Source organism: Trachemys scripta, chromosome 6 (genome assembly GCF_013100865.1).
Source record: "Trachemys scripta elegans isolate TJP31775 chromosome 6, CAS_Tse_1.0, whole genome shotgun sequence".
Classification (NCBI taxonomy): Eukaryota; Metazoa; Chordata; order Testudines; family Emydidae; genus Trachemys; species Trachemys scripta.
Window position 1 is genome coordinate 20,409,503 of NC_048303.1, and position 14,387 is coordinate 20,423,889.

The window sequence follows — 14,387 nt, forward strand, 5'->3', positions numbered from 1 at the left end:
TTTGTCAAACTGGGCCTTAAAAACCTCTAACAACAGGGATTCCACCACCTCCCTAGGTAACCCATTCCAGTGCTTCACCACCCTCCTAGTGAAATAGTTTCTCCTAATATCCAACCTAGACCCCCCCCACTGCAACTTGAGACTATTACTCCTTGTTCTGTCATCTGCCATCACTGAGAGCAGCCGAGCTCCATCCTCTTTGGAACCCCCCTTCAGGTAGTTGAAAACAGCTATCAAATCCCCCCTCTGCAGACTAAATAACCCCAGTTCCCTCAGCCTCTCCTCGTAAGTCATGTGCACTATGATGCGTGTTTTTATGGAGTTCAAGGAGTGTGGGGTTTGTCAAAAGGGAAGTAGGTTGCCTCCATAGTATACGTGCAGTTAGTTTACAGTTTGTCAACAACAAGAGATATAGGAGTGGCCTGTTCCTCTAACAAAGACCCACCCAACCCTGGCACTTATGCATGAAGGATATAGGCTGTTGGGGCATCTGAACCATTGCAAAGCAGCCCCAGAACCGCTCTTAAATCATACTATTTTCCACTTCAGCTGTACTTTTTCATTCCCCTCCTCCCCCGTCCCCCAGGCCCTCTGCATTAATCATGACACCTCTGATTTCAACAATGTCTCAGGTCTCTCATCTACTGGTTCATATTATTTAATGCTGTACAGCATCTAGGGTTACAGTTTGTATAAAAGTGTTTTATAAAAACAAAACAAAAAATATTCTCTAGGGGTTTAGATAGGATAATGATAAAATTGTAATTGTTGCTTTGCAGGCACTGCTACAAAGTATCTTTAAGTTTGTTTTTGTTAATATTTCTATAGTGCCTGGATCACTGGCTAGCCTAATTAGTCTTATCTGTTTTTAAAATGTAGAGAAAGCCACAACTCCAGCCTGCAATGTATTATTTTAACAAAATCTATGGACCCAAAACAAACACAGGCACTTGTACCTGCAAAGCTTGCAAACATTTAAAAACAAAGACATTTTGATAATGCAACAGAAAAATTCATACTTAAATCTAAAGTCCTAAGAAAATGAAAGCTTAATATAACTTTCACATGGATTTGTTAAAAAGTGGGGAGAAAAATAAACTTCTCTCTGATCCAGTGGATTACAGAATAAGGGGAATATAAACTAGCTGTTACTAAGGTTCTGTGGTTTTAACTCTGGGGTGTTTCTGCATACTCATTTATTTTTTATTGAAACACACCTGTAAAAATGTTAAATAAAGAGATGTGTCTTCATATAGGCTTGTCTTTCAAAGTGTTTATTCCTTTACAAGACTTAATATAACTTTCACCTCTATTTGTTAAAAAGTGGGGGAAGAAGCAATATTCTTATCTCTGATCCACTGGCTCACAGACCCTGTTTTTGCTGCAGCTTCAAATTGTCCTCACTAAAAGCATAGGGAAAAGCTTTTAAAAACTTTTTGTTAGTAAGGGTTGTTGTTAGCTACTGACAGTAGCTACCGGTGTGGTGCTCTGCTCTTGTTCGATGATGATAACAGTCGGCTGCGTGCGTGTTCCCTCTGTGTGCTGCCCCGGCTCTGCGCAGATCACTGACACAGCAGACCCCAAGAGAACCCCCAAAGACCACAGACTCTAGTAAGGTACAAAGGAACCCGAGCCAGGTTTATTGTCAAACAAAGAACAGTAATAGTTTCCCATAGACTCTACAAGACATACTACGAATTTGTGCCCCCTGGCAATGGACACAGCTCAGTCAGTGGCGGGACACTCCACTGCCCCCTAGGCCAGACAAAGATGTGCACTCTGGGACCTACTTTTATACAGTTACAGGACAGATTACTCATCCCTACTGACGTATTGAGGTACAGCCCCTTGACTCACTGGGGGCTGTCTCCTCCTTTGATGACGTTGTTTCAAACAGATCTATCCCTCATGCTGTCCTTTTGACCCTGTCTTTAAGATGCACCTGCCTGTTCCTTGTTATCTCTGTGGAGTGTTCTGATGCCATCTTGGCACAAGTTCCTCTTATTAGCACTTATGTATGGATGCACCTGCTTCTAGCAGCCCTCTTCTCGCCAACTTCTGTGAGTGGGGCCTGCCTCTGGCTCACAGCCCAGCTTCTGCTTAGCAATGCTGGAAGTACTTTGGTTCAGGCTTCAGCCTGGGCCTCTGACAAGAGTTTGTTTCAGGGCCTCATCTTACTACAAAGGTTTGTGGGTTTAACCCTGGGGTGCTTCTGCATGCTCATTTTTTATTGAAACACTCATGTAAAGTGTTAAATGGAGGGATGTTTCTTCAGACAGGCTTGTCTTTCAAAGTGGTCTTCTTTTCTAATCCACTAACTTAGAAAGGCTGCTTCAACTTGTCCTATCTAAAAAATAGCCTATGTTAACAAAAGCGTAGGGGAAAACTTTTTTTTTTTTTTTTTTTACTATAAATTACTTTGATAAAGTGGTTGTCTGTGGTTTTAACTCTGGGGTGTTTCTGCATGCTCTTTTTTATTAAAACACCTATAAATAAAGGGCAATTTCTTCAAATAGGCTTGTCTTTTCAAATGATCATAAAACAGCGTTTTATTCCTTTACAAAACTTAACTTTTACTTGCTTTTGTTCAAAGTTTGAAAAGAAACAAACTTAGCTCTACGTTCTGGACATCTGAAGCCTTCGCCTTCTTCATCTCTAATTCACTGGCTAACAAAGCTGCTTTTGCTGCAGCTTCAAATTGTCCACACCAAAAGCATAGGGAAAAAAACTTTTTAAAATTGTTACTAAAGGCTTATGGTTTTAACCTTTATTAAAGCACCAATGTAAAAGTGTTACATGGTGGGAAAGCTGCTTGGGGTCTGTTTTTTTAGATAAGAGTAAGGCAGTTAAAGGGGAAGAGGGTGGTAGTGAGCGGAGGGGAGGGAGATGGCTCTTGTTTAAAAATCTTGGGACTATAGGATTGGTTCAGGAAAACGTATTCTATGATGCAGTTGTAGAACAGCATCTGATTGGTCCGACCCAAAGGTGGCGATAACTAGCCTGAGGGGTTGTGAGCCTTGGGAGCTCTCTCTTTACTCAGGAATACTCACAAGGGTAAGATCTCCCTCTCTCTCTCTGACTCAACCACGTGCTGCCTGTCTTTGCCTTTTGCAAAGGGCTTTCTTTTCCCTTTTCCTGCCATGTTCTCTCTTTTAACTTATCTTTATATTTTTAAATGCTCTTTTCTTAACCTACCTTTATATTTAACATTTTAAATGTTTCTTTGTTAACCTACCATTATATTTTTTACCATGTGCTTACTAAACAGTCTCCACTTTATAAAATTCCTTTTTTCTGCCATGTGTTCTTTAACCTACCTTTATATATTTAATAAACCTTTTACATTTCAATTTTTTTTATTCTTTAATAACATGCCAAACTAGTCCTTTAAAATCATCTCTCCTTCTAAATCTAACTAAACATTCTTTCTTCTGTTTAATAACCTCTTTCCTTTTTCCTCTAAACCTAATCAAAGCTTTTTTTAATCTTTAAGCTCTCACTCTATTCTTTCAACCTTTTTTCTCTAATCAACCAAATGTATATAAGCACAAGCAAGCAACAGTCCCCCTATTCAAACATAAAAAATAATTTAAAATTTTTTTCAAAAGGGCCAACTGCACCAAACTTCGACACCAACGGAAATGGAGGATGGGACATAAGCCCTAAATGTGGCATGGAACCTGTCCAAAAATATGTTGATAAGTGTTATTGAACTGCATACTACTAATGCGTGCTTAGTATCTGAAAGAGAAAACACTCAGAACAAAACCAAGGTGTTTTTATCAGTTTAAAAATGGAACGTGTATTAACTTTATCAATATCCCTTGTGTATGCTATAGTTACCTTAACAATGTATAAAGGTATTATTATAGAACATCTATATGCAGGATTAGTACCTGCTGCCCGACTGAATGTGTTCTGTGGCTATTGTAATTACATTTAAGCCCATTTCCAGAATCCATTATTAGCTGCAGAACTCCAGGGGCCTTATCTATACACAGGGCCTCTACCCAATACTAGAACATTTAAATGTTTCTGTAACAGTGGATTTAATTTACCTCAATAGTCCCTGGTATTCCTCTCTATGGCAGGTGATAGTCAAATGCAAATTGAGTCACAAGTAAGGTCACCATTTAGAAAACAGTAAGTTGCTTATAAATCTCTCTCAGAAAGTCAGGGGCTGGAATTGGCCACTCAACAAACCATCCAGATCCCAAGTCTGCTATTGTTTAATGGCTGTTAAGGCCTTTTATAGGCAAATTCAACACAAGCCAATTCTGTTATTTTCCCAAGGGAGTTTAAGTACAGTTATTGCTGTTTACATTTATTTACAATAAAATTTGAATTAATGTGCACATTAGGTGTGGTGGCCCTTGCGTCTTAGTAAATTCCCAGATCTCAGCTCCCATTTAGACACTAAAGTAAGTGGGTACTGAGCTCTTTTAAAAACCTAGCTAATGTGTTGAGCTATTCTGAAAATCTGGCCAGAAATGTGAAAAGGAGAGTTGCTTGATGCTGAGCACTTCTGAAAATCTGGCTCAGTTCCTTGATATTTTGTACAGGAGCAACTACTGTTAATGGAAGGGACTGAAGCAATATTCTACAAAATGCCCAGTAATGCTAGAGAATGTGATTATACACTAAACAAAATATATTTCCAGAGAATAAAAGCAGCACTAAGACAAGACCAAAAGGCAGAGGGGCATGTGGTAGGATGGGGAGGTCCGCAGGCTGAGATGTGTTTTTGTCAAACAGCAAATCAATTGGGGGGGGGGGGGAGAGAAAGGGTCGTCGTCTCAGATTTTTGTATATGGATTATTTTGCTCCAAGACTCAGCAATATTCAATTTGATGTTTTTGAAGGGTAATGTGAGCTGGCAAGACAGACAAATAATTGTGAACTTTGGTAACTGAACATCCTCGCTTTTTTCTACAAAGCTGTTCCAAGAGGGGATTCCTCCTCTCTTTATGAACGTATTGGGGAGAAGGGAGAGAACACTGTTCCTTAGGGAAAGGAATGCTGTCTAAGAAACCCTGACTTAAAGCATGGGTTTAAGTAAGTAATTTTTATAATCAGCTAGGTCTTTTGAAGGTCTGCTCTCTGTCCCGACCTAAGAATAGGCCTCTGCTCTGGTTTCCGGCAGGAAACAGCTCTCCTGGCCAGTGCAGCTGTTTTCTTTCAGCAATGTTTCCCGGCTGCAATGCTGTGGGTTTTGGTTACTCCTCTCCCTCTTCCGCCCACTAAAGAACGAACACTCTCCATAGTCTAGTGGGGGGATCTACACCGATCTAGCTAAACTGGTACTTTCAGTCCAGCACAAAGAAATTTACAACGTTCTTGACATATGCCTGCAAGTGTCTATTCATGCAGAAAATATTAAATGAGAGATGGGACGCCTCCTGAGCCACACGCGGTCAGCTTGAGTAACTGGAGAAAAATCAAAAAATAAGTAGATGCCATTATGAGACACCTAATGCTAAAAGCATCTTACTTCTTTCTAAAATACTCCATTTCTTATTACATGCTTGGGTATTCAATGTGAATGCAAAAAGTTTCTAATTCAGGCTTCAGCAGTTTGGTGCTATGTAGAAAGAACTGCCTGCAATCAATGTTACTAAATCTTTTGATAGCCCTGCATTTCACACCCTAAATAGCACTTACCTTACACAGAATGCTGTTCCTGGTGGTGTTCATGGAATTGCTACAAAGTCATAAATGGCCTAAGTTTACTGAGCCTTATAACTTGTGGGATGGGGAAGAGGGCACTGCTCTGACTAGGATCTGGTGTACAGTCATGAAATGCTAAAGCCGTTAATATGCAGCTCTAGTGAGAGCTGAAAGATGCTGGACTCTCTCCTAGAGTCACAAAACTGCATCATTATAATTAAGAGAAAATACATCCTAGGCAGGTAGTTTAAAGGTATCCACAGAAGATTTTTAAAATTTGTGGGTTTTATTGCACTTCATGATGCAGAAAAATAACGTGAAAGATTCTTTTTTTTTTTAAAAAAGAAGTTTATGTTTATTTTTTGCTTATGAAAAATCAATAGTTGCAAGTTTGGTCTTCCAGCTTTCTTGGTTCCCATCTTGAGAGCTCACAATACATTTGCTTTGAGAGACCTCACACCTGAGAAATCATGGTGTCAATTATTTCAAATAATTTACAGGTTTCATTAAACAGGTGTTTTAAAGCAGCAATTAAAAATAAATTTCCCCTCACAATTACTCTGCTTTCACACCAACTCTTCAGATCAGTTTCACAAGTGATTTAGTCAAAGCCTTCTAGGGTAGACAAGCTCTAAGTTGAGTTTCCAATATAAAAAGCCACCCCTGTACATCATAAAGCAGCACAACACAGGAGCCTAATGTTTCCTTTTGCAGACATACCCCTATGCTATTCTGATGTCTCATTTTGCAGCTCCTTGTTCCCCCCCAAATTTAAAATTGACAGATCACGTACACTATGGGCAAAGCAGAAATAAGTCACAAGCATTGTTCTACACTAGCTTCATTCTTTCATTTTTAGCAAACATACAAAGCCTTTAAAAGCACAGGACGTTTAACCACTACAATCACTTCTTGTGTCAATACAGAAAAACTTGTGGGTGTGTGTGTGTGTGCGCGCGTGTGCGCTTTAAATAATTTCTTCGTGTGTATTCAGCACAAAAAATTTATATATTTAAAGAGAAGTCAGTACATTTTATTGACCTATAGACTCTCTAAACAGCCTATTTAAAGAGAAATAAGATGATTTTAAAAATACAAACTGTTAAAGCTTCTGTAACTTGCATTCAGTGTAAAAACTCTGAGGTATAAACAGAAAACCAAAAGTCTGTAAAGTTAAATACATTTCCAATCCCACAGTGCAGAAAACAGAACTCATAATGGCATTCACTCTACATTTACAATAGAGAAGTGTTCCCATGTCATCCTGCACATAAATATATCCTCCATACAAATCCATTTGAGAATTTTCTATACAAAGATATTTGACATCCATTTTCCTACATAAATACATAGTTTTCATGACTGAACACATTACAACAGTTGAATAATTTGACTGTCAAAAGCACAAATAGAATCTTTCTATATAACAAAAATTAAAGTTTCCAATGGCAGTGTTTTAAAAATCTGAAAACCAAGTAATTATAATCTTAGAATACAAGATAACTGCTGCCCATAAAATGCATGGGTTATACTACTTCGTAGAGGGATTATTGCATACATATTGGAGACACTTGATTTTCGATTACAGTAATGAAAATCTATAGTTTGAAAGACGTGAGTGCAAGACAGCCAATTCTGGCAAGTGCTAGTTTTAAGAAGGCTCATATGCACTATGAAAATAAGTGTAGTGCTAGTGTATTTAAAAAAAATATATTGCAAGATTTACTTAATAGTCTTCACTATTAAGAAGTAAGGCAACTGTGACTTGAGACGCTTCAGTTTGGCATCCAGCTCCATCATCTTTCTCCTGATCAGTGTATTTCATTATAGCAGACCAATCTGGGTTCATAACAGTTACAGAGAAGCAAGGAAAGGGACAGGAACTGCTGTCCATAAGGAATATAATTCAGTGCAAAGTTTAAGACTCCTCTTTAGCAATCCAGTTAAACATTCCTGATTACTATGAGCTGACCAATCTTAGATGCAAGTTTCCTAACACAGTATTATTAATCCTTTCACCAAAGTAAAGGCTTTTATGACTTACTTCCATCTTGTGGATTATTTTCTGCATTTAAGGGTGCAAAATGACCATAGATATGACATTTCATAAAGAGTAAAAACGTGGATTTTACGAAGTACAATTATCTGCATTAAAAAAATGAGTATATACACAATAGAGCAAGAGGTTTATGACAGGCATTTCTTATATGGCTTTTATCACTGAGGTACTGTTATGCCAAAATCCAGCAACTGGATTCTAATACTCAGCTTTTACATGAAGGCCACATTCATAATTAATGTATGCCACAAGTTTATAAAACAAGTCCAGCTTTATTGTAGGGGTATAAAACTTTTTTTTTCTATTAGCAGAGAAGGCGCAAGCTACAAAAAGCCTTGAAAGGCAAATGGCATCAAACTGGGAGACGAGCATGAAAGTCCTACTCCATTTGAGAGGAGATTCTTCTGGTAAATTTGAGTCTTTCAATCTGACCATTATCTATTATTAGCAGCAAACATCTAGGATTTAATACATCATGGCAGCAGGACTGTATTGCATGATGGGCACGAGGAGTAAGACTAGTGATGTGAAGTGCCCTTGCGACTGCCCGGTCTTTAAGCTAAGCACATGCCAAGGCTGAAAACAGCCAAACTGCCCATTACAATACCACATGGAAAATAAAATTTTATAGGCCAAGAAGGAATAATTGATCAGAATATAAGTGGATGACCAATTCACAATTTCAACTCATGATGTAATAGGTATAGAGGAATAATCCCTGGGTACTATGGAAGGTCTTTTCTCAGCTTCAAAGAATGAAGGATTATACTTGTTTGTATACGAGTATTTACAATTCTCCACCTTTCCCCAGTTTACCACTTGTGGAGAAAGATTATGCAAAGTCAGTTTAACCAACTACTTCCAATAATGTTGTAATCACCTTAGTGGTTATGCAGAGCTTCATATCAAGGACATATGTTAGAGAGAAATAGCTTAATTCCTTATGACTGATATAAAATGGCTATTTTTTTTTTTTTGACATATCCTACAGTACAGCCACTTCAAAAAAAAAAAAAAAAAGCAGTGTCTCTCTTGAACCCATGTAAAATCTGTCTGCAGTAAACATTGCTAGACTGAAATGGAAGTATATCAATGTCTTTCACAGACTATATAAAATATTAATTATGATAGCTGGTTCTTTCTGTGCTAAAGATCTAGGTTAAGATTTTAGCACACTGGCTGGAGTCAGATGCAGACACTTGAAGGGAAGAATTCCATCATTAAGATACAGCATAACATTTAAACCTGAAGTTTAACATGTACAACTCTCACTGAAATTTGTGCCAATACTTTAATTTTTCAGTTTGAGTCATGTTAAATCACTTCACTTAAATCAACAAACTCATCATCTCTCTTGGCCAAGTCATCCTCATCTTCCAAGTCTTTCCAGGTGCTGGTGGGCAGAACTGGCTTGAGAGAATGTCTCTGAAGCAAAGCAAATGGAAACAAGGATGACAAACGGGCAGAATTTCTCAGCATTGGAAGAGCTTCCCTGCCTTGAGGGACTGTCAGACTATGTTTTTCATCCATTTTCTTCTGTAAGCTCTGAACTTCCTCTATCATGTCCAAGATTTTAGTTGCAGTGGCAACTGTACCACCGCCAAGCAGCTGTGCTTCAGGAATCCATCGTAAATATCGCTGCGCCCAAACTTTGATTCCTGGTCCTTCAATGTGAGGCAGCAGAAGTCCATGAAAGTCAATAGGTTTACAGTGCCAGCTATCATAGAATTCTGTAAAGTTATTATGAAGCTCATCTGAAGAATTTATCAGTTTGCTAATTCTTTTGCCCAGAATGTTTTTAATAAAGTGATCAGTTTCCTCCCTGAAAAATCCTCTTTTTGGAGAAGATTTTGTTTGTGTCAGTGGCAAAGAAAGCTGTCGTTGATGCTTAAAAAAAAAAATAAAGAAAAAAATTAATAAATGCACTGAGGTAAACTGCACTGGAACTATATTCTACATTGAAGCCAACATTTGAAATGAGCCACGTTATACAAAAGTTATATTCAAATAATGCTGAATTACTAAGACACCTACTGGTAAACAAAGCCATGCTGGTTTATTATTTAACCCTTCATTATTTAACCCATACATTTGTCTGCTCTGTATATGGTCGATGTTACAATATACAAACTACTGAGGCAGCCAATGCACCAAGTCAGAGAAAAAAAGCCCGTTTGTGTCAGCTTGGTTTCATAAGACTTAGTACTATACTAGTTTTGTTGCCTTGTACTGAAATTCCCACTTATTTGATCTCCAATTACAGCAACTCAATATCTCTGGGCCATGAAGTCTTTTTTTCAGCAAAATAAGAGGCAGATTTTAAAAGCACTTTTAGGGAGCTATAGAGATTAAAAGTGATAAAACAACTCCAGTAAAGCACTGATTTCAAGCAGCCCATGCACACTAAAGAAAATTTATATTTTCACACTGTTCAGCCTCCAAATTGCAGTTTCTCAGCATAATGATGTAGCTGTCCAGATACTCATCATAGTTATTTGTGAGCAGTTAGTGGTCTTAGTACAGAACAGAACGTTTAGCCCCAGCCCCAGGAAATTTACGATGAAAAACTCCTAGTTAGACACCAAGCAATGCCATGAGAGAAACCAAGTATATTTTATATGAATTTTTACTACCCTATAACAAAAAAACTGGGTGCCCATGACAATCTTAAAAATACTGTAACAGACCCATTAGTTACCAGATCAAACTCAGATTAAGGTAATCCATCAGATTTAAAATTAAGCTATGCATTTGGATTAGATGTGGTTCATGAACCACAGCAAAGCAAGTCTAAAACTGTCTATTAAACAGATTGGTAATAAATGCTTTGGCACTACAATAAGCAATATACTGAAGTTATCACTACACTCACCCTTTTGCCAACTAATGATCCAACATAGTAGCCCAGGTTAGCTCTTCCATCTAAGTGTTTCTGCATTCATTTGCAGCGGTAGGAGGCAGATCAAATAGATCTGCTTCTTGCTAGTGCAAGAAGAGGGCTCAGAATTCTTTGGATTCTAATGTGGGCTTTTAAATCTCACCAAATACAGTGTAAGTTTTGGCTCCAAGTAGATTTGTCTCAAGTATAAATGACTTGCACAAAAGTGGAAAATGTATTTTTATGGTTTCTGAATGAAGTTGATTGAACATCTTACTTTGAATCGTGTAGTTTTCCGCTGACTTTTGTCCAGTTTTGGCTTCTCCACATAAAGAGGGTTGTTGAGCAAAACCTGTGCTTTAGGTTCAAACTGCACAGACCAATCCCAAACTGTGAGAAACCTGAAATGGCTGCTTTGTGCATTGTGCCCTTCTCCAGGCTGCCAAAACAAACAGAACAATTAGTTAGAGGTGGTCAAGAACAGATTTCCACAAGACTCTTAAGAAGAAATCCGAATCTTAGACAAAGCCCTATATACTTGGTAGCAAGCTGGACAATTCTGCAGCTAAATCCCTGGATTCTGCAGTAAACTCAGATAAAATTTAAAAAAAAAAAAAAAACAGGTTTTTAAATATAGATATTAATGCAGTCTATACAGTAACCTCTGTTTATTTTGGTATTAACCATTTTATTTTACACTGTCTCCCTGTTGGGTTTTCAACATGCCAGGTTATTGCAGTGAAAATCCCTAATTGCATCTTGAAGATTGTCAAAAGGGAAACTGGAGGTTTGAAAGCTAAGTAGGAGACTGACAGAGCTTGTGGCACCTGGGAGGCAGTTTAGGATTGTGAGATAAGCACATTAAAAGGTGTGTCTGCTAAAATGATAATGTTGCCAACTGAATTATATTTTAAACATAACAGTTAACACTCCAGATAGATCAGTGGTTCCCAAACTTTAACAACCTGTTAACCCCTTTCACTGAAGTGTCAAGTGTCACGAACCCCCTAGTAAAAATGAGTATTTCCAGAGATTTTCTCCTTTACCTGAATACAAATTATAAAACCAGTGATCCTGGAAATATAAAATTTGTTTTTATGACATGCTTATTACACACTATTATTAATTATTTATCATTACAGTATTTTTCTTACATTATGAAAATGGCAACACTATACCAAAAATCTCATTTTCATCGCTTGTATCACTTTGAATAAGCCTGTTATAAGACAAGGCTCCTATGTTTCATTAAGGAGCATCATTTGAAACAGCATGAAGGTATTTAAGAAGCCAACTCAAAGAGTTCTTCATACACAAGCATTCAGGTCTTGAGCAGTCCAGGCAAAACACCACACGGTACAACAAACCTTAAACTTGTTCTTCATAATAATTTTAAAAACCAATACTAGCTGCCTATTTAATTTTAAAAACAGCAAAAAATATCCACCTCCCTTTCCATTTCTTACAAGGAGTCTTGAAATTTAAATCTCCTCAATGTAATAGATATGTTTGCTTTGATCTGCTTAGCTCTTGGAAGTCCAGAGACTCCAGGCTGCCTGTGGTCCCTAGGGACAGCTCTGTCCGTCATTAGGGAATCTGTTCCAGAGAACCCCTTGTAACATTTTGCGAACCCATTTGGGAACCACTGAGATAAATGAATGGAACACTGAATATCAGCTATTTTTTCAGGCTGTTTGAATCAATGCATGTCCTTCCTAAGACTACACAGTTGATTCGTGTTTTCAAGGTTTTCTACTATCAAGGGGGCTACACGAAATGTACAAGAAGTGAAGTGTGGATTCTCAAGCACAATTCTACAGCAAGTGAATTCTGTGGCCACGGAATACAGAGCAGCCAGTCCACAGCTGTAGCAGTACTAGACATCTTTTAAAGATATTTTAGTTATTCTTGAAGTCTTACACTCCCATAAATAAATCCCTATTTTGATAGAACAGTAGCAACAAAAACAGATCTATAGCTATGTTTCAAAAACAGTGATATTAATCTTAACACTCCTGCTCAAGTATCTGACTTTTACAGTTTGACGACACCAAAGAGATGAAATGACTTACCTAAAGCCACAAGTCAATGGCAGAATCAGGATCAAAACTCAGCACCTCCAAACTCCACACCCTGTGTTCATTCCTCTAGATCACACTGCCCTCAAATTTTCCTTGGAAACATAATTTTGTAGCTAATTCTAATGCCAGTCAATTTTTGTTAAATATTACCCATACTGTTGGCAAAAGGGTTGTCTAACACACCACTTCCCCAAAAGTACACTCTTACCATGTTAGCGTCCTTTTGATGCTGTGAATTGAAGAAGAAGGTGCTAAAAATCGGTATATAGAGACTGTCTGATAAGACAGTTAAGTAAGTCTCAGTGAACTCAAATGCCGGAGGATACTGTTGTACCAACTGCCAAACACAATCTAAGAAGAGCAGAAAAATAGGAGCCTAAATAAAAAGAAATATTATATCAATTTTGGGGGGAAAAAAAAATAAAAATAAAGACACCACACGTTGGCCTATCATGCAGATGGTTTACTTCTAAATAGGTTTGTATTTGGAGACATTCAAATTATCTAAAAACAGCAATCTGGATTTATAGTGAATTGTGTTGAAATGTTTTACCCACTTGTTTTGTCTAAGACAGTGGCCTCCAACCTTTTTACGCACAAGATCACTTTTTGAATTTAAGTGCATCCCAGGATCTACCCAGCCCCTTTCCCAAAGCCCTGCTCACTCCATTCCCCCCTCTCTCTGTCGCTCGCTCTCCCCCACCCTCACTCAGTTTCACCGGGGTAGGACGGGTTGGGATTCAGAAGGGTGTGTGGGCTCTGAGCTGGGGCCGAGGGGTTCAGAATGTGGGAGGGGGCTCCGGGCTGAGCCTGGGGCAGGGGTGCAGAAGCAGGTGAGGGGTGCAAGCTCTGGGAGGGAGTTTGGGTATAGGAGGGGGCTCCAGGCTGGGGCAGAATGTAGGGGTAAAGGAGGGGGTGCAGGCTCTGGGAGGGGAGCCAGGGATGGGGGAGGAGTGCAGGAGTGAGTATGGTGTGCTGGCTCCAGGAGGGGGCTCAGGGCCGGGGTGTGGGCTCCCTCTGGGCGGCACTTACCTTGGGCGGCTCCCGATCGGCCCACCCTGCTCCCGAAAGGGGCCCCAATGCGCCCCCTGGGGAGGGGCACATGACTCCCCTCTCTGCAGGCACCACTCCTGCAGCTCCCATTGGCCCCAGTGCCCTGTTCCCAACCAATGGGAGCTGAGAGGGCGGTGCTTGCAGGCAGGAGCAGCGCGCAGAGGGAGACCCCTGCCCTCCCCCGGGGGCGTGCTGGCTGCTTCTGGGAGCAGCGTGGGGCCAGGGCTGCCAGGGATCCTGCCTTACTGGCAGCCCTGTCACACCGCCTGACTTTTAGCAGCCAGAGAGTGCGATTGACTGGTTAGTGACCACTGGTCTAAGACAAAGCATAGTTTGCTCTTTGCTGACACATACAGTTTAAAATTTTGTTATGCCAATTGCTAATCTTTAGATTAACAATTTGCCTTTTTGCACTAGACATGAAATGCATTAGCTTGTGATGAAAACTGTAGATCTGCCAGCACCACTGGATTAGCAGTGAAAGCTAGAGATTAGTTTGGATCAAGAGTCACTGGAAGCCATGCTAAAAAGTTTCAGAAGCTATAGATTTCCTTCTCTCTATACAAAACAACCATTAGCTTATTCCTAGAACTCAGACTACATGGGGAAACTAAATGATAGTCAATTCAGAGATCTAATTAAATCCATG

At 39.2% G+C, this 14,387-nt stretch overlaps 1 protein-coding gene across 3 annotated transcripts in view; it reads right to left on the reverse strand.

Annotated features, from left to right (window-relative positions):
- Positions 1-5,994: 5,994 nt before the first annotated feature.
- MTMR12 (myotubularin related protein 12) overlaps positions 5,995-14,387 on the reverse strand; it is a 62,823-nt gene continuing 54,430 nt past the window's right edge. For all 3 annotated transcript variants that reach the window (XM_034773449.1, XM_034773448.1, XM_034773450.1), the window contains 3 exons: positions 12,894-13,061; positions 10,882-11,043; positions 5,995-9,613 (listed from right to left, as the gene is read on the reverse strand). In XM_034773449.1, coding sequence (XP_034629340.1) covers positions 9,041-9,613; positions 10,882-11,043; positions 12,894-13,061 — 903 coding nt within the window. In that variant the 3' untranslated portion in view covers positions 5,995-9,040. The remainder of the gene's footprint in view (positions 9,614-10,881; positions 11,044-12,893; positions 13,062-14,387) is intronic.